The 25,562-nt window shown below is 48.3% G+C and overlaps 2 protein-coding genes across 3 annotated transcripts in view; one reads left to right on the forward strand and one right to left on the reverse strand.

Annotated features, from left to right (window-relative positions):
- LOC135196443 (engulfment and cell motility protein 1-like) overlaps nucleotides 1-25,562 on the forward strand; it is a gene marked incomplete in the record, with an annotated part of 56,799 nt that overhangs the window by 1,437 nt on the left and 29,800 nt on the right.
- Nucleotides 13,937-23,989, reverse strand: LOC135196445 (engulfment and cell motility protein 1-like). Of its 2 annotated transcripts, none has more exons than XM_064223280.1 (4): nucleotides 23,814-23,989; nucleotides 23,176-23,295; nucleotides 14,924-15,085; nucleotides 13,937-14,371 (listed from the first exon to the last, which is right to left on the reverse strand). In XM_064223280.1, the coding sequence occupies exons 1-4, from the start codon at nucleotides 23,934-23,936 to the stop codon at nucleotides 14,195-14,197; spliced, it is 582 nt and encodes a 193-aa protein (XP_064079350.1). In that variant the 5' UTR covers nucleotides 23,937-23,989; the 3' UTR covers nucleotides 13,937-14,194. The 2 variants fall into 2 exon arrangements, with proteins under 2 accessions (XP_064079350.1, XP_064079352.1); XM_064223282.1 differs by having other exon boundaries at nucleotides 14,180-14,371; nucleotides 23,176-23,280; nucleotides 23,814-23,988.

Genomic DNA, 25,562 nt, shown 5'->3' on the forward strand with positions numbered 1-25,562 from the left:
AGGTACTTTCTGGAGGACTGATGAATGGGTATTTGGAAATACACATCCTTCAAGTCCACTGAAAGCATGAAATCGTTCTCCCCCTGATGGAGTCGAGCACTGAACGTGCCGTCTCCATCGTGAACCGGGTCTGGCGAACAAACCGGTTCAGAGAGAGAGATCTATCACCGGGCGCCAGCCTCCCGTAGACTTTTCCACCAGGAAGAGTCGACTGTAAAAGCCCGGTGACTGATCCGTGACGATTTCTACAGCTCTCTTGCTCAGCATGGTCTTGATCTCCTGTCTCAATGCTACGTCCTTCGATGACCCTGGAACGTACGAATGCTGGTTGGACTGGGTTGGAGGTGAGGGGTGGCCGAGATTCGAAGGGTAATAGATATCCCTCCCGAAGGACATCTACAATCCAGGTCTCGGTGCCGTAGTCGCTGCCAAGTTGCCCAATGGCTGGCCAGGCACCCCCCCACTTCCGGCAGCAGGTGAGGGGGAACGCCGTCCCTAGCGTTTCCCCCCTTTCTTCGACTTCTTCCCAGAGCCTCCACGGAGGAGGAGGCTGGGAGGAGGGCTGATTACGGCTCCCCTTTGTAGAAGTTGAAGAAGACAGAGTCTTTCCCCGGGGCTTCGACGCAGCTACCGTCTTAGCCACCGAGGAAGCGCTAGCCGAGCTCTTAGACTTGCCGCAGTCCGAGGCTGCCAAGAAGCCTTCGAGCTGCCTGGTAAACCAGACGGTCACTGTCATCAGTGCGCCGTCTGTCCACCGCAGCGTCCACCATCTCTCCTGGAAGAGAGACGTGGAACTCCGTAAGGTCCGTTGCGAAGTCCCAACGCCGCTTCACGCCCGGGCCGCCCTGGAAACCCGAGTAAGGACAGCGTCCCTACGTCGGAGAACCAGGTTGGCCCACAGGTTCACCGTCTGGTGGGCAAGGAAGGAGATGGCTCTTCCCCCAGACTGGCAAAGTCTCCTAAAGGCCGAGTCATCTTCGGGAGAAATTCCCCCGGAGTTGGCTGCGACCTTAGATACTGTGAGGGACCACAGATCTAACCAGGAGACGGCCTGGAAAGCTGCCATGGCAGTAGATTCCAGGCCAAGTGCCTCTTGCTGCGAGAACCATAGGTTCTCGGACAGGAGCTGCTGCAGAGACACACCCGGAGTCAGCCTGGCTAACTCCTGGTTCACCTGTTTTGGGCGGCATCGGGTCCTCAGATGGCACGTTCAAAAACCACCGCTGTCGCAAGCAGAGGAGGTGGAAGCAGCTTGCTCGACCTGCCAGACTTGAGAGAACCGTCTTGCCCGGAGACAAGCGATTCTACCTGGTCCAGCACTGATTCGGCAAGCTCGGAACGCGGCAAACCCACCGTCGGTCTGGGTTCCCTCTTCGGGCCCCAGAACGACTCGAGCCGGGACGTGGGCTCGGATGGTGGGAGCGGCGATCCTTCCGCGAGGTCGTTGTGCTGACGAATCAGCGCAATAACCTCGGCAAAGTTCCTCTGGATCTCAGGAGTGACTGCGTCCGGCGGAGTCGGACCATCCAGTCCCCTCAAACAGGAGCATCTCCCGAGACCCTCCTCCCTCGAGGGGAGGAACAGCGACAGACCCCTCTCGGTCTCCTCCAACCACTTGTGCATACAACCTGGCTGGTCCGAGAACCGTGCCTGGTACGTAGGACGACGTGGTGGGCTCCTGAGGGGCGCACCCCTCACGATCACTCCTCAATACCTCGCCCCTCCCGGTGTAACCCGAGGAGGTTGAAGGTATGGGAGAGGCAGACCTGACGCTCCCTCCTCGCTCGCTGGCAGAACCAGTGGGCTTGGAAGACTGCAGGCGATCGTCAACCCGCGGTGGCGATCGAGCTGCAGGCCTAGTCGAGCCGTCTCGCTGTGGAGAACGGCTGGACCGAGAACAGCGGCCCCGGTCTCGTGTGTCAGAGGACTGGTGCTGGTGCCAGTACCCGATCGCTCTCTGTGAGAGTGACGGTCGGGCGACCGGCAAGCTCCACTGTCACGGTAGACCGGTGCGTATCCTCACGGCGCGTCACGTCGCTGGTACCAGCCGTGGCTGGCGACGGTCGAACGGGGGGACCTCTTCCCAGCCTCAGCCCGTGGCCGGTCATGGACCGTCACGTCCGCCCTGGGTAGCCAGCTGCTCGCCGCGAGAGCGAGAGCTGGTCTGGTGATAGTCGCGTGAGCGGCTGTCACCAGTCTTCCGCTCCGTGCCGTGACCTGACGCGAGCTGGCTCAGAGGTCTGGTTCCTAGCTGCACGGTCGCTGGTAGGCGACCGTACACTCGGTACCTCTCGCGAACGAGAGGCCGAGACGGATCCTGCTGCCGTTGGTCGACACTAACAGCAGGTGAGGAAGTGCCGGTATTAGCCGGCACTCCTCTGGTCCCCGTAGTCTTCTTCCTTGCGGAAGAAGAGACGGGTCCTGCCCCCGAAGGAGCAGGGTGACCAGCGGAAGAACCCCCCGTCTCACCAGAGCGAGACGGGCCCTTAGAAGTTCCCGAAGGAGACTTCTTAGGGGGGGGGGGGAGGCGACCTTCTTTCTTCTTAGGCGGGGAGCCTTAGAAGAAGAAGGGGAAGGAGGCGGCAGACGGACGACGACGACGACGAAGAAGACGATGAAGACGACGACGACACCTTCCTCCTCTTCTTCTTCTTCCTCGTCAACCTCCTCATGGACCGATGTCAAATCTGTCATCCAGAGCGGAGCCGGGGCTGCTGTTGCCGAAGCAACAGGGGCCCAGACCGCACCTGTCCGAACAGATCAGCATCGGGAGCAGCGGAGCCAGGAACAGGAACACGTCAGCAGTGCAGGCATCACAGGAACAGCAGTGGAGACGGCAGGAGCAGGTACAGGAACGGCAGCAGTGGTCGGCAACGTCACGTCCGTGAACAGCGGCTGGGCAGGTACGGCAGGCTGTACAGGCGTCCAGATGGACGGACCACGGCACAGACATCCTTGGTACTGGTGGGAGGTCCAGGGGGGCGAGCTCTTCGGGCACACGAAGTCCGGTCGCTGCAGCACGGCAAACCCAGGCGGCGCATCACACTCCCCCGTGGTACGGCGACTGGCCCCTGCGATGTAGTTTGGTGTGACAGAGACCGCGTGCGGGGTGTACACCAGGTGAGGAGGTGAAGCATAGCCAGGCGTTGTAAGGGTCGTGGTGGTGGTCGTAACCGTAGCATGCGTGACCGCCACAGAGCCAGCGAGATGGTAGAGCAGCCCCTGGACACTCGGCACGCCCTGCAGCCCAACGATGCCCACACCTGTCCGAGGTCGTCCTTCGCGGCAACCGCACCTGAGGAACAAAAGTCGGGTGATTAGCAGGATCCATCTACCCGCTCGCGCGAAGACGAACGGATAGAGGAGCCCAGAGTACAACTCGACATCGGGGTATCTAGCGCCCTCCTCCACACTCGACAGGTCGTGAGGAAAAGGACCCAGAAACCCCCCCCGAAGGGGAAGGCGCCAAACGTGGGAGCTGAGCGGGCGGCAGGAAAGAAGACGAAGTGTCCGTAACCAAAGGAGTCGCGGGAGAGCTTCCCGACGACTCCTTTGCAGGCCTTCGCTTCTTCCTGCCCTCGTACAAAGTCCACTGCGCCTCTGACCAATTAGAACATACTTCACAGGGCTCGGCTCGGGTGCATTCGCGCCCCCGCACACCGAGCGCACAAAATATGTGGGTCAATTTCCAGGAATGAGCGGAACTTTCCGCATTTACGCCCTTCGTACCCGGGCATAGTCTCCGTGGGGTATGCGAGGCGTGGAGATTCCATTATTGATCATTCAAAATTGAAGAAATAAGAGAGGAAATGATTGTACTTACAAATGTTCACACACAAACAAACCAACCAAATACTCATGAAAGCAAACGACGAGAAGCGGGCAGAGAGCGTCGAACACACACGTCCACTCGCTGTGAGGCCGAAAGCAAAAGTGATTTGTTTACCTCCCAGTCGCGCGCGCGCGCCTGTCGGACAAGCAGTTAACTACCGAACCCCTTGTTCGAAAGCTTACGACCTATCCAGCTGCCGCTAGTACCTTCCTATTGTAAAAGGACCGAAGGTTTGTATGCCGTGTCGGAACAAATCAAAAAGGGGTACTTATAGTAGCCAAGTTTCCTAAATTCAAGACGGAGGTGCTGAAAACTGTGTTTACAAACACCGGCGACAGAAAATTATGAATAGAAAATGGGAATGGTTTCCTGATACCCGCTCCCAGCGGCGGGAATGGGTACTAACCACCTGACTCCCACTACGTGTGTCGTAAGTTTTTTAATTTCTGTCGGACTTCGGAAATACAGCTATATATATATCTGACAGGTAAGTTTCATGACAAACCAGTATTAATGAGCAAAATTCTTAAAAATTATAAAATTTATTTCTGGGCTTCAAACTGGGTTACCAATGATCTTAATAATGAATTCTAACCAAATATAAAATGACAATTTGTCGAAAATTGCATTTTTCCTAACTATACAAACCTGAGGTCCTTTAACAATAGGAAGGTAACTAGCGGCAGCTGGGACGGTCGTAAGCTTCGAACAAGGGGAGAACGGTAGTTAACTGCTTGTCCGGTCGTGCGCGCGCCGCGCGCCCGGCGGTGAAGAATCACTTTTGCTTTAGGCCCATGCAAAAAGTTGCAGAGTGAGGGGTGGTATGAGGTGGGACTATATGTAAAGGACCTCAGGTTTGTATAGTTAGGAAAAATGCAATTTTCGACAAATTGTCATTTGTTCCGATACGTAATACAACCCTCGTCCTTTAACAATAGGAAGACTCACTTCTTGGTGGGTGGAATCTGAGTCTTTTGGTGAACAGACTGGTGTTCGTCCAACCTTGGAATGCCTCCCTGGTCGTAGAGCAAGGGAGGGATCCAAACCTCTGTCCGATTGATCGGGGTGTGCACCGCAGGATCAATGGTCAGACCTCTGAGCCAAGTACTTAAGAGAGGCAAGCGTATCTCTTCGTACCAGCATTGCAAGAACTTGTTTCTGTACAGGAGCCAACATAAAGTTATGGGTTTGTCTCAAGTAGGCATCCACTCCTTCCCCCTTGTTGGAGGGAGTGGAGGATATTTGCTTCTATCCCTAACTAAAGGGATAGATTGGGGCTCGGTTAGTAGCTTACCTGCATCGGATTCCTTTCCAGCATGGTGACGACCGTGACCCTCTGCCCACAGGTAGAGAGAGAGAAGATGGAGAGAAGCCAGTCGCACTCTCATTCAACCATTCATTCCTACAGTCACACCAGGAATCGATGCTGTTCTGCCTGCTCGGGTGCTGGTAAGCTTACACGTGTTGAGCAGCCACCACAGGTCCCAAGGAAAAAGTAATCCAAGGACTTGTGGGCAATATCCCGAAGGTAGAAGGACGTGAAGGTAGTCTGGTTGGCCAAGACACCTGCCGTTCAGGACCTGCGCCACGGAGAGTTCTTGTTCGGAACGCCAAAGAGGGTCCAATACCTCTGACTTCGTGGGCTCTCGGTCGGAGCGTACGGATGTCCGTCACTACCATCAGCCTCGTACGCTCTCCTGATCACCTCACGCAGCCAGAAAGAAAGCGTGTTCTTGGATACTTCTTCTTGGTAACCCAGTGCTAACGAAGAGGCGTCGACACTCAGGCCTGAGGTGTCGAGTTTTCTTCAGATAGCGCCGTAGCGCCCTCACAGGACAAAGCAGCATCTCATCCGTATCGTTGTCGGTGAAATCCATTAGGGAGGGGATTGTGAAAGACTCGAACCTGTCGTCAGGGATACTACGGATTCTGAGTCTTGGCTACGAAATTCGGGACGAAATCGAGCGTCACAGATCCCCAGCCCCTGGAATGTTTAACATTGAAGGACAGACCATGAAGTTCCCCTACTCTCTTCGCCGATGCCAGGGCCAGCAAGAAGAGGGTCTTGAGGGTCAGATCCCTGTCTGACGACTCTCGGAGTGGCTCGAATGGTCTTCGAGTCAAACTCCTAAGGACGAGAGTCACATCCACTCAGGGGGCCTGAGTTCCCGGGTGGGTGGGCAAGACCTTTCGAAGCTCCTCATTAGCAAGGAGATCTCGAACGAGTTCGAGATGTCCAGTCCCTCAGTTTTAGGACGAGTGCCAGTGCGGCTCTATATCCTTTAACTGTGGGTACTGAGAGGAGCTTCTCTCGGCGAAGAAATACGAGGAAATCCGCTACCTGCTGAAGGAGTGGCTCTGAGAGAGATAGACCCCGTCTACGACACCAACCAGAAGACGGCCCACTTCCCTGGTACACAGCTGCAGAGGACTGTCTGACGTGTCCAGCCATCTCTGTTGCTGCGCTGCGAGAAAAGCCTCTCGTTCACATGAGATAGTGGATAACAGCCAGCCGTGAAGTTGTAGGGACTGGACTGCTCGGTGGTACCGCTCTACGTGTGGCTGGGCTAGAAGGTTGTGCCAGTGGGGCATCTCTCTCGGTTCTTCCGCAAGAAAGAGCCAGCAGGTCCGGATACCAAAACGGCTTGAGGTCGTTTGGGAGCCACCAGGATCATCCTGAGATTGGGATGTGACCAGCGCTCGGCTGATCACTTTCCGAATCAGACAAAAGGGAGGAAAGGCGTAGACGAAGAGGTTGTCCCAGGGGTGTTGAAGAGCGTCCTCTGCAGCTGCCCATGGGTCCGGCACGGCTGAGCAAAAAACTTGAAGTTTTTTGTTGTGCCGGGTGGCGAACAGGTCTATGACCGGACGCCCCCACAGGTTGAAGAGCCTTTCCGCCACTTCTGGGTGTAGGGACCACTCGGTCCCTATTACCTGATCCCGACGGCTGAGCTTGTCCGCTACTACATTCCTCTTGCCTGGAATGTAGCGTGCTGACAGCTCTATCGAGTGAGCCGTGGCCCACTCGTGACACCTGCAGTCAACTGGTGTAGCGGGAGAGACACTATGCCCCCCTCTTGTTGACGTATGCCACTACTGTGGTGTTGTCGCACATCAACACCACCGAGTGTCCCATCAAGCGGTCTTGGAACTCTTGGAGAGAGCGTAAAACGCCGCCTTGAGTTCCAGGACATTGATGTGAAGGTGCTTGTCGTGATGGTCCCACACACCTGCAGCCAGCAACTCCTCCAGGTGTGCGCCCCATCCCTCGGTCGATGCGTCTGAGAACAGCAGCATCTCCGGGGGGGGAGTGCGTAGGGGCACTCCTCTTAAGAGGTTCCTGTCGTCGAGCCACCAGGCTAGGTCCTGCCTCACCTTCTCCGTGATGGACACGGGGAAGTAAGGTGGATCCTTTACCTGTGACCAACTCTCCCTTAGTCTCCACTGGAGAGACCGCAGGTGAAGACGTCCGTGAGGAACTAACTTCTCGAGTGACGACAGGTGGCCAATCACGACTTGCCATTGCTGCGCTGCCTGTTCCTGCCGAGACAGGAACCGGCCGGCTGCCTCCCTGAATTTGCTGATCCTCAGTCTGCGGGGCGGACTTGAGCTGCTACGTATCGATCAGCATACCCAGGTACTTCATCTTCTGCTTGGGTTCGAGATCGACTTCTCGTAGTTTATCACGATCCCCAGATCGCGACAAAACTTTAGAAGTCGATCCCTGTCCTGCAGCAACTGCGAGCGGGAGCTCGCCAGGACCAGCCAATCGTCGAGATACCTCAGAAGACGTATCCCGTGCGAATGGGCCCAAGCAGACACCAGCGTGAACACTCTCGTGAACACCTGTGGGGCGGTTGAGAGACCGAAGCAAAGTGCCCACCCTGAATTGGTACACCGTCCCGTCGAAGATGAAGCGGAGGTACTTTCTGGAGGACTGATGGATGGGTATTTGAAAATACGCGTCCTTCAGGTCCACTGAAAGCATGAAGTCGTTCTCCCTGATGGAGTCCAGCACGGAACGTGCCGTCTCCATCTTGAACTAAAACGAGTCTGGCGAACAAATCGGTTCAGGGGAGAGAGATCTATCACCGGGCGCCAGCCCCCGCCCGATGCCTTTTTCCACTAAGAAAAGGCGGCTGTAAAAGCCCGGTGACCGATCCACTACGACTTCTACAGCTCGTTTGGTCAGCATGGTCTTGATCTCCTGCCGAAGAGCGTCGTCCTTTGAGGATCCCAGAACATATGTCTGCAGATGGACCGGGTTGGAGGTGAGGGGTGGCCGAGATTCGAAGGGTAGTAGATATCCCTCCCGAAGGACGTCTACTATCCAGGTCTCGGCACCGTAGCGCTGCCAAGTTGCCCAATGGCTCGCCAGGCACCCCCCCACTTCCGGCAGCTGGTGAGGGGGAACGCCGTCCCTAGCGTTTCCCACCTCGCTTCGACTTCTTCCCAGCACCTCCTCGGGGAAAGGAGGGCTGGGAGGAGGGCTGGTTACGGCCTCCTTTACCCAGAAGTTGAAGCAGGAAGAGTCTTTCCTCGGGGCTTCGATGGAGCAGCCGTCTTAGCAGCCGAGGAAGCGCTAGCTAAACTCTTAGGCTTAGCCGCAGTTGTACGAGGTTGCCCAGAAACCTTCGTAACTGCCTGGTGAACAGACGGTCACTGTCATCAGTGCGCCGTCTTTCCACCGCAGCGTCCACCTCTCTCCGGGAAAGAGAGCGGAGGAACTCTTCATTGGTCCGTTACGGAGTCCATTTACCGCCTCACGCCCGGCCCCCTTGGCTACTCGTGTAAGGACAGCGTCCCTACGACGGAGAACCAAGTTGGCCCACAGGTTTGCCGTCTGATGGGCGAGGTAGGAGATGGCCCTACCTCCAGACTGGCACAGTCTCCTGAAGTCGGGGTCGTCTTCGAGGGCAGCGCCCCCGGCGTCGGCCGCGACCTTGGATACTGTGAGGGACCACAGATCCAACCAAGAGACTGCCTGGAAAGCCGCCATGGCGGTAGCTTCCAGGCCCAGTGCCTCCTGCTGCGAGAACCACAGGTTCTCCGACAGGAGCTGCTGCAGGGACACACCTGGAGTTAGCCTAGCTACTCCGGGTTAACCTGTTTGGGCGGTATTGGATCCACTGATGGCACGTAGAACTCCGCTGTCGCTGCAGGAGGAGGAGGAAGTAGCTTGGAAGACCGTCCTGACTTAAGTGAGTCCTCTCGTCCTGAGACGAAACTTCTCCACCTGGTCAAGGACTGAGTCTGCAAGCTCCGATCGCGGCAGTCCCACCGTCAATTTGGGTTCCCTCTTCGGGCCCCAAAATGACTCGAGCCGGGACGTGGGCTCAGATGGTGGTAGCGGCGATCCTTCCCCCAGGTCGTTGTGCTGACGAATCAGCGCAATAACCTGGGCAAAGTTCCTCTGGATCTCGGGAGTCACAGCGTCCTGAGGAGTAGACCGTCCAGTCCCTCCAACAGGAGCAGCTCTCGAGACCCTCCTCCTTCAGAAGGAGGAACAGCAACAGACCCCTGACGGTCGCCTCCAACCCACTTGCGCGTACGACCTGGCTGGTCCTAAGACCATGCCTGGTTCGTGCGGCGTCGTGGCGGGATCGTGAGCGGCGCTCTCACGATCACTCCTAGGTACTCGCTCTTCCCGGTGTAGCCCGAGGAAGTTGAAGGCTATATAGGAGTAGGGAGACCTGACGCTCCCCCCCCCGTTCGCTGGCAGGTTACCAGCGTACGATGGGGGCTGTAGCCGATCACCAACCCGCGGTGGGGATCGAACTGCAGGCCTGGTCGTGCCGCTCACCTGTGGCGAGCGGCTCGACTGAGCACGTCGACCCCGATCTCGTGCGTCAGACGAGCTGCTGCTGGCCACCGTCTCCGTCCGGTCCCTGTGGGAGCGGCGGTCAGGTGATCTGCAGAGCTCGCTTTCGCGGTGAGACCGGTGAGCGTCCTCACGGCACGTCAAACCGCTGGTACCAGCCGAAGCTGGTGCCGTTGGTCGAGGGGACCTCTTCCCAGCCTCAACCCGTGGCCGGTCAGAGACCGTCACGTGCAACCCGAGGTACCGGCTGGTCCGCTACGAGAGCGGCCGCTGGCCTGGCGAGCGTCACTTGCGCGACTCTCGACAGTCTTCTGCTCCGTGCCTCTGTCGTGACGGTGAGCAAGCTCAGGCGTCTTTGACGTTGGCTGCACGGTCGCCCGAAGGAGACCGTACACTCGGACCTTCTCGCGAACGAGAAGTCGAGCCGGTACCTGGCTTAGCAGCAGTGCTACTAAGACCAGGCGCGGATGTACCAGCAGTAGCCAGCACATCCTTGGTCCCCGTCTTCTTCTTCTTCTCAGAAGAGGAGACGGGCCCCGTTCCCTGAGGGAACAGGAGGACCAGCAGAAGCACCCCCCGTCACGCCAGAGCGAGACGGGACCCTTCGAAGGTCCCGTAGGAGCCTTCTTAGGGGGGGAGGAGGCAGCCTTCTTCTTCTTCGGCTTGGCAGCCTTCCTTAGAAGTCGAAGGGGAAGAGGCGGCAACGACGACGAGAAGACGATGAGACGACGACGACATCTTCCTCTTCTTCTTCCTCTTCTTCGTCAGCTCTCTCAGGACGGACGTCAGGTCTTCCATCCACGGAAAAGTCGGGCCAATTGCCGAAGCAACACGCCCCGACTGATCCTGTCCGGAAAGACCTGAGACCGGTGCAGCACCTCCATGACGAGACGCGACGTGGCAGGGGCAGGCAACGGCAGGAGCGGCAGGAACATCAACAGCAGGACCAGCACCATCAGGACCAGCACCAGCAGGACCAGCACCAGCAGGACCAGCAGCAGCAGGACCAGCACCAATAGGACCAGCACCAGCAGGACCAGCACCAGCAGCAACATCAACATGAGAGTCCCGCACCGCGCGCTTCGTAGGAGCGGTCGCGAGGGGCTGGGCCAGCAACACGTCGCTGCAGGTACGGCATGTTACGGCAGCATAGTCCGCGTCACAGACCTCTCCATCTCAGCCAAACTCATCATTGGGACGGGCGGTAGATCCAGGGCGAACTTTTGGGGTTTTTCGGGGCAGCGAAAGTCGGGAGTCGGGCAGCACATAAAACCCAGGTGGCGGCGGCACGCCCCTCTTAGGTACGGCAGCGATCGGCATTTGAATTGATGCCGTTGGAGTCACCGACGCAATGTGTTGCGTATACACCACATGAGGAGGGGCGGCGTACGCTGGTGTTGACACAGTATTGGTCGTTGTTGTAACCACACCATGAGTTACCACTGCCGACCCCGCTAGCCGTTGAATCAAGCCCTGGATACTGGGGGCGCCCTGCAGTCCCAACGACGCCCACACCTGTCCAAGGTCGTCACTCACAGAAGGCACACCTGAGGGAGGAACAGTCGGGTCAGTTAGAGGGGCACCCTCGCGCTTGGGGGAGGACGAACCCCACCCAGAGCGGACGGAAGACCCCGAATACAATTGAACATCCGGGTACGGGCATCCCTCCTCCACACTCGCGATCGAGTGAGGAGAAGGACTCCGAAACCCCCCCCGCAGGGGAAGGCGCAAATCGTGGGGGCTGAGCTGGAGGCAGGAAGGATGACGAGGTATCCGTAACCAAAGGAGTCGCTGGAGAGCTTTCCGACGACTCCTTGGTCGACCTACGCCTCTTCCTACCCTCGTACAGCACCCACTGCGCCTCGGACCAATTTACACGACATACAAGGTTCGGTTCGGGGCAGCTTCTCGCCCCCGACACCAAAACATAACTCATGAGGATCAATATCTGGGTAGGAGCGGAATCCGCCGCATCTACGCCCCCCCCTCCAGCCCGGGACACACTCTACGGGCAGCTGGTGGGCGCGGCGAAAGCTCTTCTTGATCCATGATTAATTAATTCACTTCACTCAATGAAAAATGAAAAAAGAGTACTTACAATTTCATTCAAGACCACAAACAAACCAGTCAGAAGAAATTGTAACATCCAAAGCACACGACGAAAATAGCGGGCAGAGCGATGACGAACACGTCCTGTCACACCAACGGCCGAAAGCAAAAGTGATTCGTTCACCGCCCGGGCGCGCGGCGGCGCGCACGATCGGACAAGCAGTTAACTACCGTTCTCCCCTTGTTCGAAAGCTTACTACCGTCCCAGCTGCCGCTAGTTACCTTCCTGATTGTTAAAGGACCGAGGGTTTGTATTACGTATCGGAACATGTACTTTTATTTTCGCTTCATAATGCTTACTTAACTATTTGTTTTGGGTGTCAAATGCCTTATCAAGAACTGCCCATGTATATTCTCTTACTCTTTGTAGTACTTTTCCTGTACTAACTGATCATTATAAGCTGGTCGTTGGCATAAGCCATTCTGCTTAAACTTTTCCTACAGCACCTTTTCCAGTATTTTCATAATGTTTACTTCATTAAAACAAAATGAACACAGTAAAAGTGAATAAATTCCATAAAAGTGACACTTCAATGGTAAATGAAAGAAACAGTGATGAGTGAAAACAATTACAAGCAAGTATCCGCACATGGGCCTCTGGACAAACACTGCTACCATTACCTAGTCTTTATGGCATATAAAATAATTCAGATTACCGCATTCATAAGGCTAGGAAAATTGTATTTGATATGGTCATGCAATTTTGTAAAGTATCCATGCAAAAGGTGATACATCTTAGCTTACTATTTTAACCTCTGCCTGAATAGAACATTGTTGATTAGAATGGTTCTGTACTGCCTGGCAGATAATGTTGCTGACCAATACTTCTTTTTTTGAACATCAGACTTTTGGAATAAAGCATTGATGAGAGCCAAAACAGACTGCTGAATTTCAACCTTCTGTAAACATATAAAAATATAAAATTAGTTAAAACAATGTTTTTGCAGCCTGTTGATACCACATCTCTCCATACTTTCTTCATTCATGGTAAAATCTCACTGTACTGTACTTCAGCCATGAATCTTTACATTCTACTACAACATTTTTTCAAAATCTCTATCAATAATTAAACTGTAAAACATTAACAGCAAACATAATGTGCTAAGCTTAAAGTAGCCTTAAAGTTATATGGGAAGGTTTTAAACTGTCTTCATGCTGAGACACATTCAAGTATTTACAAAATTTGGTGAAATAAACGTTATATGTAACACTTTAAAAACTGTCCAAAATTAATTTTACCTAATAACACAATCAAACTTAAAAATTACAGTAACATACCTTATTATTGGATATATGCTGCAACAAGTGGGGAATGGTGACTTGTTCTTCAACTAACCCATACTTTGTTTGGCTGTTTAAGACAATATTCTCTAGAATGCTAAGAGATGATGAGAGGGTGCGAGTATCTGTTGTTGACTGCACGTTGATAAAAGATACTACCTGGTGTACGGAACATAAAAAGCTATTTATTTACACAACAAAATTAGGTGCACAGCTTAAAAATGACATTTTTTAGATATAATATATAACTAATTCTTTACTAACTGCCTGACCACAAAGATTAACACGTTTCATCCTTAGTATTCTATGATGCTATTATGTGATACCTGGCACAACAGAGAGACCAATTTACTTTAAATGAAAATTAAAATAACAATGACCAATATGTACAAAGAAGTCTTGCTTTTACAACAAATTAATTTTTAAAAATTTTGTTTACACCATATTATACAGTATTCATTATAATGATCTTTCGGATCATAATTTTTTAAAAATGCATGCTTACCCTGCAGTAGCGTTGCTCTGCTGCTTATGGTAATGAATAATAACTGACAACCTCATACATTTTTTCAAGTATAGACTGATTCGTAGCTCAATATTAAAAGGCCAAAAGACACCCTTCAGGCATATGTTTGAACAGACAAGCATGAGTAAACACCCTTTGGTCGTAACTGTGGTACCAAGAACCACACATTCTTTAGTATGATTAATGGATTTGTATAACAATAAATATAAGAATGCTATGGAAAATACTGTTTAGCAACTTGAATCCTTGGCTTTGGCAAACTTCCATCACATCCTCAAAATAAACTCTCTCTGTCCCTAGGTGGTCAATGAGGTCTCCTCCTGCCAATATTCCCTCGGTCTCTGGCCCTTTGGTCACTTGATCTTATAATCTTTCCTAAATTCTTGCTTTCCTTCTTCAAATCTTATTGATTATGATGCATAACCTTTTTTCTGAAGATCTTAATGATCTTAGGGAAAAGGGCTCAACAAGTGTTTTTGGTGTAATCACCTGCATTCAAGGTCTGAGAATTCTGGTTACATGGTCACCCAAAGTAAGGCAACTGAATATGGAACTAAGATGACTTGGCTTTTACAAACTGCACCAACTAAACAAATACTAATTAACTAAGTACCAAAAGAGAAGACTAAATGCACGGGCTATGTGGTACAAAAATTTCAATACCTTTGCAATGAAATTGTCTGGTAATCTCCCATGGCATTATGCCATGATCCATCAATTCTAAGAATGATGACAGCATGTTGGGCAGCAGAACAGTGTCAACCCTTTGTCCTTCCATATATGAAATTAATAGTGAGATACCCTGCGGAGAGAAAAAGTCATTGATACAGAGACGCTACTATAATTACAGTGAACCCCTGTATTCGCAGATTCAAGTATTCGTGGATTTCTCTCAGGAACATATGCCCCTATTATCTGTGCAAAATTTGCCTATTCATAGTATTTTTCTATCTGAAATATGTATCCATAAATTCCTGGTTTCTTTAATCAATTTCACCATACAATGTACTTTTTGTGATAAAAAAAAAAAAGTATAAACATTTTTAGTTTTTTTTTTTTTTTTTTTTTTGAGTTTCAACTAACAAAATAGACAGTTTTAAGCATTTTTTATTGGGGTTTCAACTACGTGTGGGTTCTAGCTATTCGTGGGGGGGGGGGGGTGGGGGGGATCTGGCACCCTGCCCCCATGAATACATGGGGAACACTGTAAACTATTAAAATAATAACAAAGTCAAATTTCTGTCAATATGGAATACGGAAAATAGGTAAACTACAGCTTATAATAATCAACTGCTCTGTAAAATAATCTGTATACAGCTTATAAAACAATAAAACTATCCAATGCATATCCAACCTGCTTTGATATGAATTCATGAGCAAATGTTATGTCTGAACTCATTTTGACTAGTCTATCAAGGGCCTCCTTTTTCTCATCTGGTGATCCTTTCTTTACTTTGTTCAGTATATCCTCTGCAATTCTTGCAGCTGACAGAATTAATGACAAAACTGTACCATCCTGAAAAGATAAAATGTTCCATAACTATCAATTTGTGATTAGTGTTTTTACATAAAAATCAGCTGCTAAAAACGAAAAGTTTTAAAAGATACTTCACAAATACTAGTACAGATGATTTTCCAGATAGAATAAATTGATATTTCTAAAAAAAAAAAATTGCTCTATTTATGTGTCACTACTTCAGCAGCTTTTACATTGACAAATAAAGGGAGATTCTGCCAGCCATTTTATAAGAGCTAATTTAATTTTTAAAAAAATGGGAATGAATATAAGAAAAGACGTAATTCATGTGTGTTGGAATGTCACAGTTTTCAACTTCAATAATCACAAAATTTTTATCCTAAAACTTACCAAGTAACTACAGAGCTAGAAACTGTTAGCTATGTAATTACTTGTTAAGTTACTTGTATATGTAAAAAGACAATGTTAAGAAATGTCACATGATGATGAATGAGCTACCCTTAGTGGAAAACTCAGTTGAGGAAAATACAATGTTGCCCTTCAAACAAAAACAATATAAAAAGTTCCAATTTTTAACTATGTGTAGTACAGTGTTCAAGCAAGAGGTTTGTTTACATGTCAACACATCAGAATTCTTTAGTATAAAAAATGCTGCATATGTTATTTCCAATCTTCAAGTTCATTCTGAAAAATGATCATCATTCTCCAAGTTCTTCCCTGTCAGGTACCGAGCCAAATTATTCTTTTGGAAGAATTGACACAAACAAGAAAAGTATAAATTCAGCATCTAGGTGTCAGTACATACTATATGAAGTTTTGAAACAGTTAGTATGAATCAATAAAAACTGCTGCTAAGGTACTCAAAATAAAAACGTTGCAAAAATACAAATTTGTAACTAATTTGTATTTTCATAACTAACAAACCTGAGGTCTTAACATTAGGATTTACTAGCGCCAAGCTGGAAACCGGTAGAATTAAAATTACACTTGTGAGATCCAGGGACTAATGGCATCTATACCAGGTCACGGGCATGTATACCCAGAATGCCCACGGCTACCTGTGACCCATCAGTTTATTTTCTAACCCAGTTTAGACTGCTAGAGGGGTGGTTCGAGTGGGCCTTTAACTATTAAGACCTCAGGTTTGTTAGTTATGAAAAATACAAATTAGTTACAAATTTTGGTATTTGTTCATACACGAAACAAACCTTCGGTCTTAACATTAGGATAGACTTACTATTGGAGGGAGGTAAGTCTCTACAACTGACTGGGAGTTTGCCACCTTATCCATTTCCGAATATATAGGGGAAATTCTAAAGAGAATGGACAATGAACCTAGGACCAAAGATATAAGCGGATCTATTGGTTTTCTCCCACTGGGTGTAGATACCATTCTACTGTTTACTCTTGTCCCTTGCAACTGGATCCACCTTCACCCCTCTTTTCCCTATTATCCAGTAGGGGTGTGTTGCTACTGAAAAGTATATCATCAGCTAAGATAGCTTCACAGTATGGCTGACCATCTCACCTGCATCTAGTCCGTTCCAGCACATGACGGTACTCTCCTTCATATTGCCCGTAGTTAAAGGAGTAGGAAGAAAGAAGTAAAGAAAAAAGACCAGTCATCCCATTCATTCTACTTTCATACCTTCATCTTAGACTAGACGCAAACTGACCCGCAGGGGCACTGGATGAACTATATCACTTGTTGGGCCCGCCACCACTGGACCCAAGGAAAAGGTGTCCAAGGATCTATGGGGCAACATCTTTCAAATAAAATGAGGTGAAAGTTGTTTGGCGCTTCCACCCACCAGCTTTCAGAATTTTATCCACAGACATGTTCTTCTTAAATGCCAGGGAAGCACTCACACCCTCCCCTGATGTCATGAGGCTCTAGCTCCCACCTGGCTATCTGACCCTCTGTCTTCTGCCGTATAAGCATCTCTGATCGTCTCCCTTAGCCAAAATGATATTGTATTCTTGGACACTTCCTTCTTGTCCGTCCTGTACTTACGAACAACCTCTGCACCCCGGCCTGAGGTGCCTTGTTCTCTTTAAGTAGTCCCTTAGTGCCCTGACGGGGCACAGGAGCATCTCAGCTTTGTCGTTGTCTACAAAGTCTGCCAAGGAAGGTATGGTAAAGGAGTCGAATCTGCCGTCTACTATTGTTGGATTTTGGGTCTTGGCCACGAATTCTGGGACAAACTCACATACCATTGATCTCCAACCTCTCGAGTGCTTTATGAGATATGAGAGGCCATGTAGCTCCCCCACCCTTTTGGTTGAAGCCAGGGCCAATAAGAAGACTGTCTTCAGGGTCAGGCTCCTATCCGTGGACTGCCTTAGTGGTTCGTAGGGGGGTTTTGTCAGACTACTCAGTACCTTGGTCAGATCCCAATCTGGGGCTTTTAAGCGTCCTTTGGTGGGCTTGGCCATGACTGTTTGTCAAAGCTCCTCATCAGCATGGCCAACTCCCATGAAGACGATATGTCCACTCCTTTCATTCGTAAGACTGAGGCTAGAGCCGCCCTGTACCCCTTCACTGCAGATACAGACATATGTTTTTTCTGTTCTTGAGATATATCAGAAAGTCTGCTAACTGCTGAATAGTGTACCGAGTGGAGACACGTTCCCTCTACGACACCAATCACAGTATGCTGACCACTTTCCTTGGTATACTGTCGCAGATGATTTTCTGATATTACCTGCCATCTGAGTTGCTGCTTTCTGTGAAAACCCTCGCTCTCGGAGGAGATACTTGACAGTCTCCACCCGTGAAGCGATAGGGACTTCACCGACTGGTGGTACCTCTCCACGTGAGGCTGACACAGAAGTTTGCTCCATGGATGGGTAACTCTCTTTGGCCACATCTACTAGGAGTTCCAGTAGGTCTGGAAAACCACTCTGCTTTCGGCCATAACGGGGCTACCAGGGTCATCTTGAGGTTCTGAGACCGCATTACCCTGTTCAGAACCTGACGGATTAGACAAAATGGAGGAAATGCGTACCACGTTCCAGATTGTCCCAGGGGTGTTGTAGCGCATCTTCTGCTACTTGCCTCTGTGTCCGGGACTACTGAACAATACACTTCCAACTTTTTGTTGTAACCTGGTTGCGAATAGGTCTATGATCGGTCCTTCCCACAACATGAGCATCCTGTCCACTACCTGTTGGTGTAGGGACCACTCCGTTCCCAGAATCTGATCCCTGCAGCTCAACTTGTCGGCCACTATGTTTCGTTTTTCCCGGAATATACCTGGCCTTGATGTCTACCAGGTTCTCTATAGCCCACTGGTGAAGTTGAACTGTCATCACATGTAACTGCCGAGAAACTAGGCCTCCTTGCTTGTTTATATAAGCTACTACTGTGGTGTTGTCTGACATCAATACCACTGAGTGTCCCTTTACTCTCTCCCTGAATTCTTGTAGAGCCAGAAAAGCTGCTTTCAATTCCAGCACGTTTATATGGAGTTCTCTGTCCTTGCAACTCCATTTTGCTGACACCATCAACTCCTCCATATGGGCTCCCCAGCCTTCTAGTGACGCATCCGAGAACAGCAAGAGGTCTGGGGAGGATTGTTGAAGGGGACACCCACTGTCAGATTGTCGTCGTTCACCCACCACAGCAAGTCTTTCCTCACTTGCTGCTGACAAGGGAATTTGCTCGTACGGGTGATCTACTGTTGGTTGACCAAAACTCCTTCATCTCCATTGTAGGGACGAAGGTGTAGCCTTCCTTGTGGTACTAGCTTCTCCCAGGGAGTTAGGATTCCCAGCACCACCTGCCACTGTCTTGCTGGCTGTGTCTGCTTTCCCAGAAAGGCATTCACCACTTGTTTGCATTTCTCTACTCTTTGGTCTGTCGGGAATACTTTGGCTTGTGTTGTGTCTATCACCATTCCCAATATTTCCCAATTCAAAAAGTTGACTTGGATCCAACTGCGACTTCTGCTGATTCACCACAATACCTAGCTGTGACAAAGCTGCAGGAGGGCCGCCCTGTCCCTGAGTAATTTCTCCCTGGACTTTGCTATCACCAGCCAATCGTCCAGTATTCTTATTAGCCTGATCCCCTGAGCATGCGCCCACGCCGACACGAGTGTGAACACTCTTGTAAAAACTTGAGGAGACGTTGTCAATCCGAAGCACAGGACCTTGAATTCGAAAGCTTTCCCTCCTGCAAGACTGAAGCGGAGAAATTTCCTTGAAGACTGATGGACTGGTATCTGAAAGTATGCGTCCTTTAGATCGACTGTCAGCATAAAGTCTCCGATTCTGACTGCTTGTAGAACCGTTTTTCGGAGTTTCCATCTTGAAACTGGTTTTCCTTATAAACAGATTCAGCGTTGACAGGTCTATTACTGTCCTCCACTCCCCGTTGGCTTTGGGTACCAGGAAAATCCTGCTGTAGAAGCCTTTTGTCGGACTGCATACTTGTTGCACAGCTCCTTTTTCCATCATCTTCTTCACTTCGTCCTGCAGAATAGTGGCCTTCTGAGATTTGTGGCATAAGTGACGTGGGATAATGGTTGATCTGTCAGGGCAAGGTTACCTCGAACGGAATCAAATACCCGAGTCCTGAGAACATCCACCACCCACTGCTCTGCCCCTAGTTCCTGCCACACCTTCCAGTGATTTGCCAGGCAACCCCCCACTGGTGTGGCCGAGTGATGGGAGGCGCCCATCCTATCTTCTTGAGCCTCTCCCTCTTCCCCTATTGCCCCTTCCTCTGTTGTTTCTATTGTGAAAGGGCCGATGAGTTATCCTCTTTGGGGAAGAGGGTCTTGTGACTCTATTAGGGATGCTATGTCTCACTGTCTTCTTTCGAGACATCTGCTGTTGTCTTCCCTCCAAAGGAGTAGTTTGACTGTTAGACGTTTTCCTAACTGCCTGTTGCACCAACCTATCGTTAGTGTCCATCCTTCTTCTATCTATCGCCTCTTCCAAGTATGACCTCCTGGCAACAGCAGTTGCGATTCCAAGATATCCCCATTCCTCATTGCTAACAGGGAATCCAAATCCACATTGCGGCTTAGTCTAAGCCAATGCTGCATCTCTCCTCATTAGCAGGATATTTGCCCAAACATTGGCACTTACGTTTGTCAGGTACGCAATCGCCTTGGAACCTGACTGTAGTAATCTAATGAACAATGGTTCATCCACTACTTTCCTTGTTGCTTCCGAGGATGCAATTTTCGCCACTGCTGTTGACCAAAGGATCTAACCAGGAAGCAGCCTGAAAGACAGAAGAAGCTGTTGCTTCTAACGTAGCAGCCTCTTGGTACGTCATCGAAGGGCACTCCATTTTAACCTGATCCAAGGTTAATCCAGGCCTTAACCTTACAACTTAGGGTTTTCATTTGTCTAGACAGCAAAAGGGACCTTTCGGTGTCGTATAATATTTCCTTTGCTTTATCATTGGAGGGGGAATAAATTTAAATGATCTATTAGATCTTAAGGAATTATCCCTCCCTGCAATCTTTGCGTTTACGTGTTGCAAGACCGATTCCGCGTGACTCGAACAAGGCAATTCATACGACACCTTGGTATCCCTCTTTAGTCCAAACGCCATGTCAATTCCAGGAGGAAGCATACTGGCCGGTGTTTCTGTCTTCTCCGAAAGGCTATTGAATTGACGAATCAAATCAATAACCTCTGCATACGAGGCCAGAAACTCTTGGTTTTCTCCTTCCTCCGGCTCTAGTGTACCACTCTCCGTCACAAGGGATGTTGTCTCGCCTCTATCTTCTGACAGACGGCCATGAATTCCCCACGCCGCCTGCCCCTACGGCCGCGGTCTCTTTGATCTTTGCTGGCCGCTGTTGGCTCGATCCCGGATAGTCAGCAGGGGAACGAGAACGTCTCACTCTTTCTCTGCTCACGGATCTAGAGCGAGAATCTCGTCTAGATCTCCAAGATGAAGGCTCCCTCAAGACAGAGATAAGTTCGTCTCTATTAGCATTGGCATCGTTTTCGAGTGTCGGCAAGCCCGGCCTCGACCTTCTATCCAGACGGACACTGCCTTCCACGAACGTATCCGCTGAGGTTGCCAACTCTCTATTTTTCGTACTTTTAATAGGAGCCTTATCGTCCTTCGTACGTATTTTGAACGGCCTTACTGGGCGAAACTGGACCTGCATTCCATCCTCTGCTGCACCTTTCGCCGCCAACGTCGATTTTACCAGAGGTATCGCAGTTTTTGCGATCCGAACTGGCAACTCCGCCTCGGCCGCTAGCTCGCCGGCCGTCACCTCTCTCGCTTGTTCGGATTCTTGCGAACGGCTTCGTCTGCCAACCTTGTGCTTAATAGCCACTGATTTTCCGACCTTCTTGCTGACTTGGAAATGACAGTCTTGGTCCGAAGAAGAGGAAGAATTGATTCTTCTCCTCTTAGCCCGAGGATCCGCCAGGAACTCCCGAATCCTCCTCCAACGCTTGACTGGCGCTCGCCGTGACGTTATCGGACTTAGCGATGACGCCGAACTAGAGGAAGAAGACGAAGAAGGCGAATCACACTTTTTCTTTTTGTCTCTCTTATTCATTCTCTTCTCTATATCCTGTAATTTCTGCATTACAGTTTGCATTGACAGGTCAGAAAGGCGTATTAGCATCTGGGTGCAGCGAAAAAGGCCGAGAATCGGTCTGTGATGTCATCACGCCTGCCATATCGGAGTGTGACGTATGTTGTGACGTCATCCCTCTCGTAGGGAGAGACTGAGAGGTTTCTGCTGGCAACCGCACGTTTGCTGCCAAACTACTCCCACGTTCTGCATCGCTGTAAATACTGAGTGGGATGGTGAAGCCGCGGCATTAATTCCCATAAATTGCAAGCCCGGGGGATGAGGAACATTCAGCGCTGCCGGACCCTGCTGGAACCGTGACGTCATATAATGCGCAAGCAGACCATCCAAGGTTGGTAACGCCTGGTAGGCCTAGCGCTGACCACGTACCATCTAACCTATGCGCTTGAGTAGCAGGAGCCTGGAACAAAGATGGCGGATCTCCCCCTCTACTTGCTGGGAACAAAGGAGAGTGCAAATTATTCATAAAATTACCCAAGGCCCCTCCTGACGTTTCCGATACAGAACCGCTAGGAGAAACCGAAGGGGTATGAGACAATTCAAAAGCAGGTGGAGAAACATATGGAGCAGCCTGGTTTATTACCGATACAAAAGAAGCCAGTAAGGTTTGGTCATCCAAAGATGGCGTCACCCCCTTCCTTTTGTATTGGCTTTTCCCATAGAACTTCTTCCACTGTTCCACCGACCAACCGCGACAAACAGAACACGGATTAGTAACCGTACATACGTTTTCCCTGCACCTACTACACGTTGGATGAGGATCCGTCGACACCGAAGTTAGGAACCTAGAACATGGAAAGCCACTGACTCCTGGGCATTTCCTTTGTCTCCTCTTCGAAACGGTAGACGATCCCGATGTTGAGGCAAAATTCTCCATCATACCACGTATACACTCTTACCACACACTGATCACACTTGGAGAAAGAAAAGGAATGAAAAATAAAAAATGAAATGGATAAAGAACGGGCAAACTGAAAAACCGGCTTTAAATGAGATAGACAGTAACACGTCTTATCTTAAAGGCGGTAGGAAAATAACTGATGGGTCACAGGTAGCCGTGGGCATTCTGGGTATACATGCCCGTGACCTGGTATAGATGCCATTAGTCCCTGGATCTCACAAGTGTAATTTTAATTCTACCGGTTTCCAGCTTGGCGCTAGTAAATCCTAATGTTAAGACCGAAGGTTTGTTTTGTGTATGAACAAATAAAAAATGAAATGGATAAAGAACGGGCAAACTGAAAAACCGGCTTTAAATGAGATAGACAGTAACACGTCTTATCTTAAAGGCGGTAGGAAAATAACTGATGGGTCACAGGTAGCCGTGGGCATTCTGGGTATACATGCCCCGTGACTGGTATAGATGCATTAGTCCTGGATCTCACAGTGTAATTTTAATTCTTAACCGGTTTCAGCTTGGCGCTAGTAAATCCTAATATTAAGACCGAAGGTTTGTTTCGTGTATGAACAAATTGTTTTCCAATTGTTACAATGAAGTTACGCACACCAAAAGGATATTAAAATGGTGAAAAGCACAAGGTACATTACCTTAATTCTGCCTCTATTCTTCTCTGTAACATAATGGCATGGTGGTTCTGAGTACTGAAGTGAATACCAACCAGGGTTATCTACTTTCCAGTATGTACACAGATCCTGCAACAGAGAATACTAACATAAACATAATTTTTTTTAAATCAATATCTATAGCATAATCTCCTTAGAGATCACTATATAGAATTTGCTTTTTCTCCAATATGTAGTTATCTTCCTCACTCAAAACCTTCCCTACAAAGTATTGCATGATGACTTCTCATCCGATAGCCAACCAAAATCAAACTTCTCAATGGAATAATATAAAGTTATTTTTAATATAATTTTCCCAAGTTAGATCATAACATTAATGAAAATTTAGATAATTCTGTCAATAGTAGAATAAGAACTAAAGACAACTGAAGCATGTCAATATAAAAAAGATTTCTTATTAATTGTTGATCTTTACAGAAAATAGCAAAAGAAATACAATTAAGTACTTGAAAAAAGGCTTTATCAGCCAAAGAAATTGGATACCATTCCTGGACTGCTGTTGGGCAACTTCTTGCAAATCAGGATTATGGTTTGCATATGCATTTTAACATTTTATCTGAACCTGCTATATCATTGTTTTACTCACGCAGAATAGTACTTACTACGATGAATGCTGCAAGGGGCTGTTGTAAGCTAAACTCTCCAAGATATGGATTAGCTCTCATGTCCATCACCCTCATCTCCACTGCAATCTTGACCACATTTGCATCTCGTGTTGGTGCCATGTTGAATTATGTCTGATATATATGTCAATTCCTGAATAAGATAATAATACAGCAATTAAACTCTGTGACCAAAAGAATGTATTTCATATTGAAAAAAAGGAAAAAATTAAATTAGCTATATGATGTTTTTATTGAAAGCTTTAACTAATTCATTCTAAGCTCTTAAAACAACTTGGAACTAATATCCCCAACTCAAATTTTTTTTAAGAATTCTCTTTAAAACTGAGCATTACACTGTTTTACTAACAAACTAACAAGAAGTTCTAGAACAAAAATAAAAAAAACCTTTGGCCACCAAATTTATCTAGACTACTTCATTTTTTATTCAGCTTCATCATAAATAAAAAGAGCCTAAAGAATTACGTATTATTAACACAATGGCTAGTTCCTGATAAATTTTGTTCTTTTTCAAAACATCTGCTTTATTTGATAAGGTTATCCATCCATCAATAATACTAGTCATATAGTAATAGTTTGTGAATGCTTAATGTTAAAAATCTGAAAATTCATATGACATACATAGCCAAGCATTTATTTGCAAAACTACACTAGTTTTAGAATTCCTTTACAAATAGAAGACTGCAGTAGAAAATAAAATAATAAACAGTAACTCTAAGGATAAAAAATAAATACATAAAAAAATACTGTACAGTATTGTTAAATCAAAACCAGAACAAGTTTAATTGCACCAAAAATTACTGGTAATATTTTGTATTACATCACATTATTCTAAAATAACAAGTATATATATTTTACTTTACATGAAGCCCAGCAAGGGCCTGACAGTTACAGTGTGTCTTATTTGACTAATTGTAGATAGTAGTCCTAAATTTTCTTTACAGCACCCTTATTGCAATAGCTGTAATAATTTTTGACTTTTACTTATTGAGTGTTCCTGTTGGTCTCTTCCAAAGAAACTTCTCTAACTTATCCTTCTCCACCCATCACATCTCACTGAAGTGATCAGCCTACCCTACTTAGGAAGTAAGATATAATGTGTAATAAAAAATATTTTTACAGTAGTTTTTCATGTGATTTTGATAAATTTGACACTTACAACTAAAATATTTTGAAATTTCTCACATTCTGTTTATGTCCACAACAATGGGAGACCACAGAGGAAAACCAGATTGCCTGTGTCTTAATCCTTAGGGTTCGGCTAGGTTGGGAAGCGGCGAGGCCTCCCCATTGTCTTTAGGGAAACTGACTAAAAGGACAAAAATTTTAAGCAAATAGTTTCTCATTTTCAATAGGTTAACTTGTGGAGGAAGTAAGCCATGGTATCCTAGGTTATGTTATGATGCTTCGCTTGATTTCCCTCATCTTTATTCCCCAAACAAAAGAGCTCAAATGTTCCAGTGTAGTCCCTTATACATAAGGGTGTTAAGTATTTGAATAATGAAAATGAATGTTAAACTTGTCAAAAACACACAAAAACTACCGAAAAACAATATTCTTGGTAACAGTAGGTTTAAAAGTAACCTTTGACCACACCAAAGCCTGAAGTTAGTATGGCAGTTAGGTTAACTCAGGTCTTTTGAGGTACCTAACCTAGGTATATTCTGAATTCTTTTCATCCTACTGTTTTTTAAATTCTTACTTTATTACCAACTTTATCTGCAAGAG

Source organism: Macrobrachium nipponense, chromosome 17 (genome assembly GCF_015104395.2).
Source record: "Macrobrachium nipponense isolate FS-2020 chromosome 17, ASM1510439v2, whole genome shotgun sequence".
Classification (NCBI taxonomy): domain Eukaryota; kingdom Metazoa; phylum Arthropoda; class Malacostraca; order Decapoda; family Palaemonidae; genus Macrobrachium; species Macrobrachium nipponense.

Bases quoted from the DNA above. Each gene is read 5' to 3' on its own strand.
- LOC135196445 (XM_064223280.1), bottom strand. From the start codon at position 23,936: ATGGCACCAACACGAGATGCAAATGTGGTCAAGATTGCAGTGGAGATG. The intron at 15,086-23,175 runs GTAATGTACCTT...TTATCTTTTCAG, and splicing joins AGAATAGAGGCAGAATTAAG to GATGGTACAGTTTTGTCATT. The intron at 14,372-14,923 runs GTTGGATATGCA...TTCTCTCCGCAG, and splicing joins ATGAATTCATATCAAAGCAG to GGTATCTCACTATTAATTTC.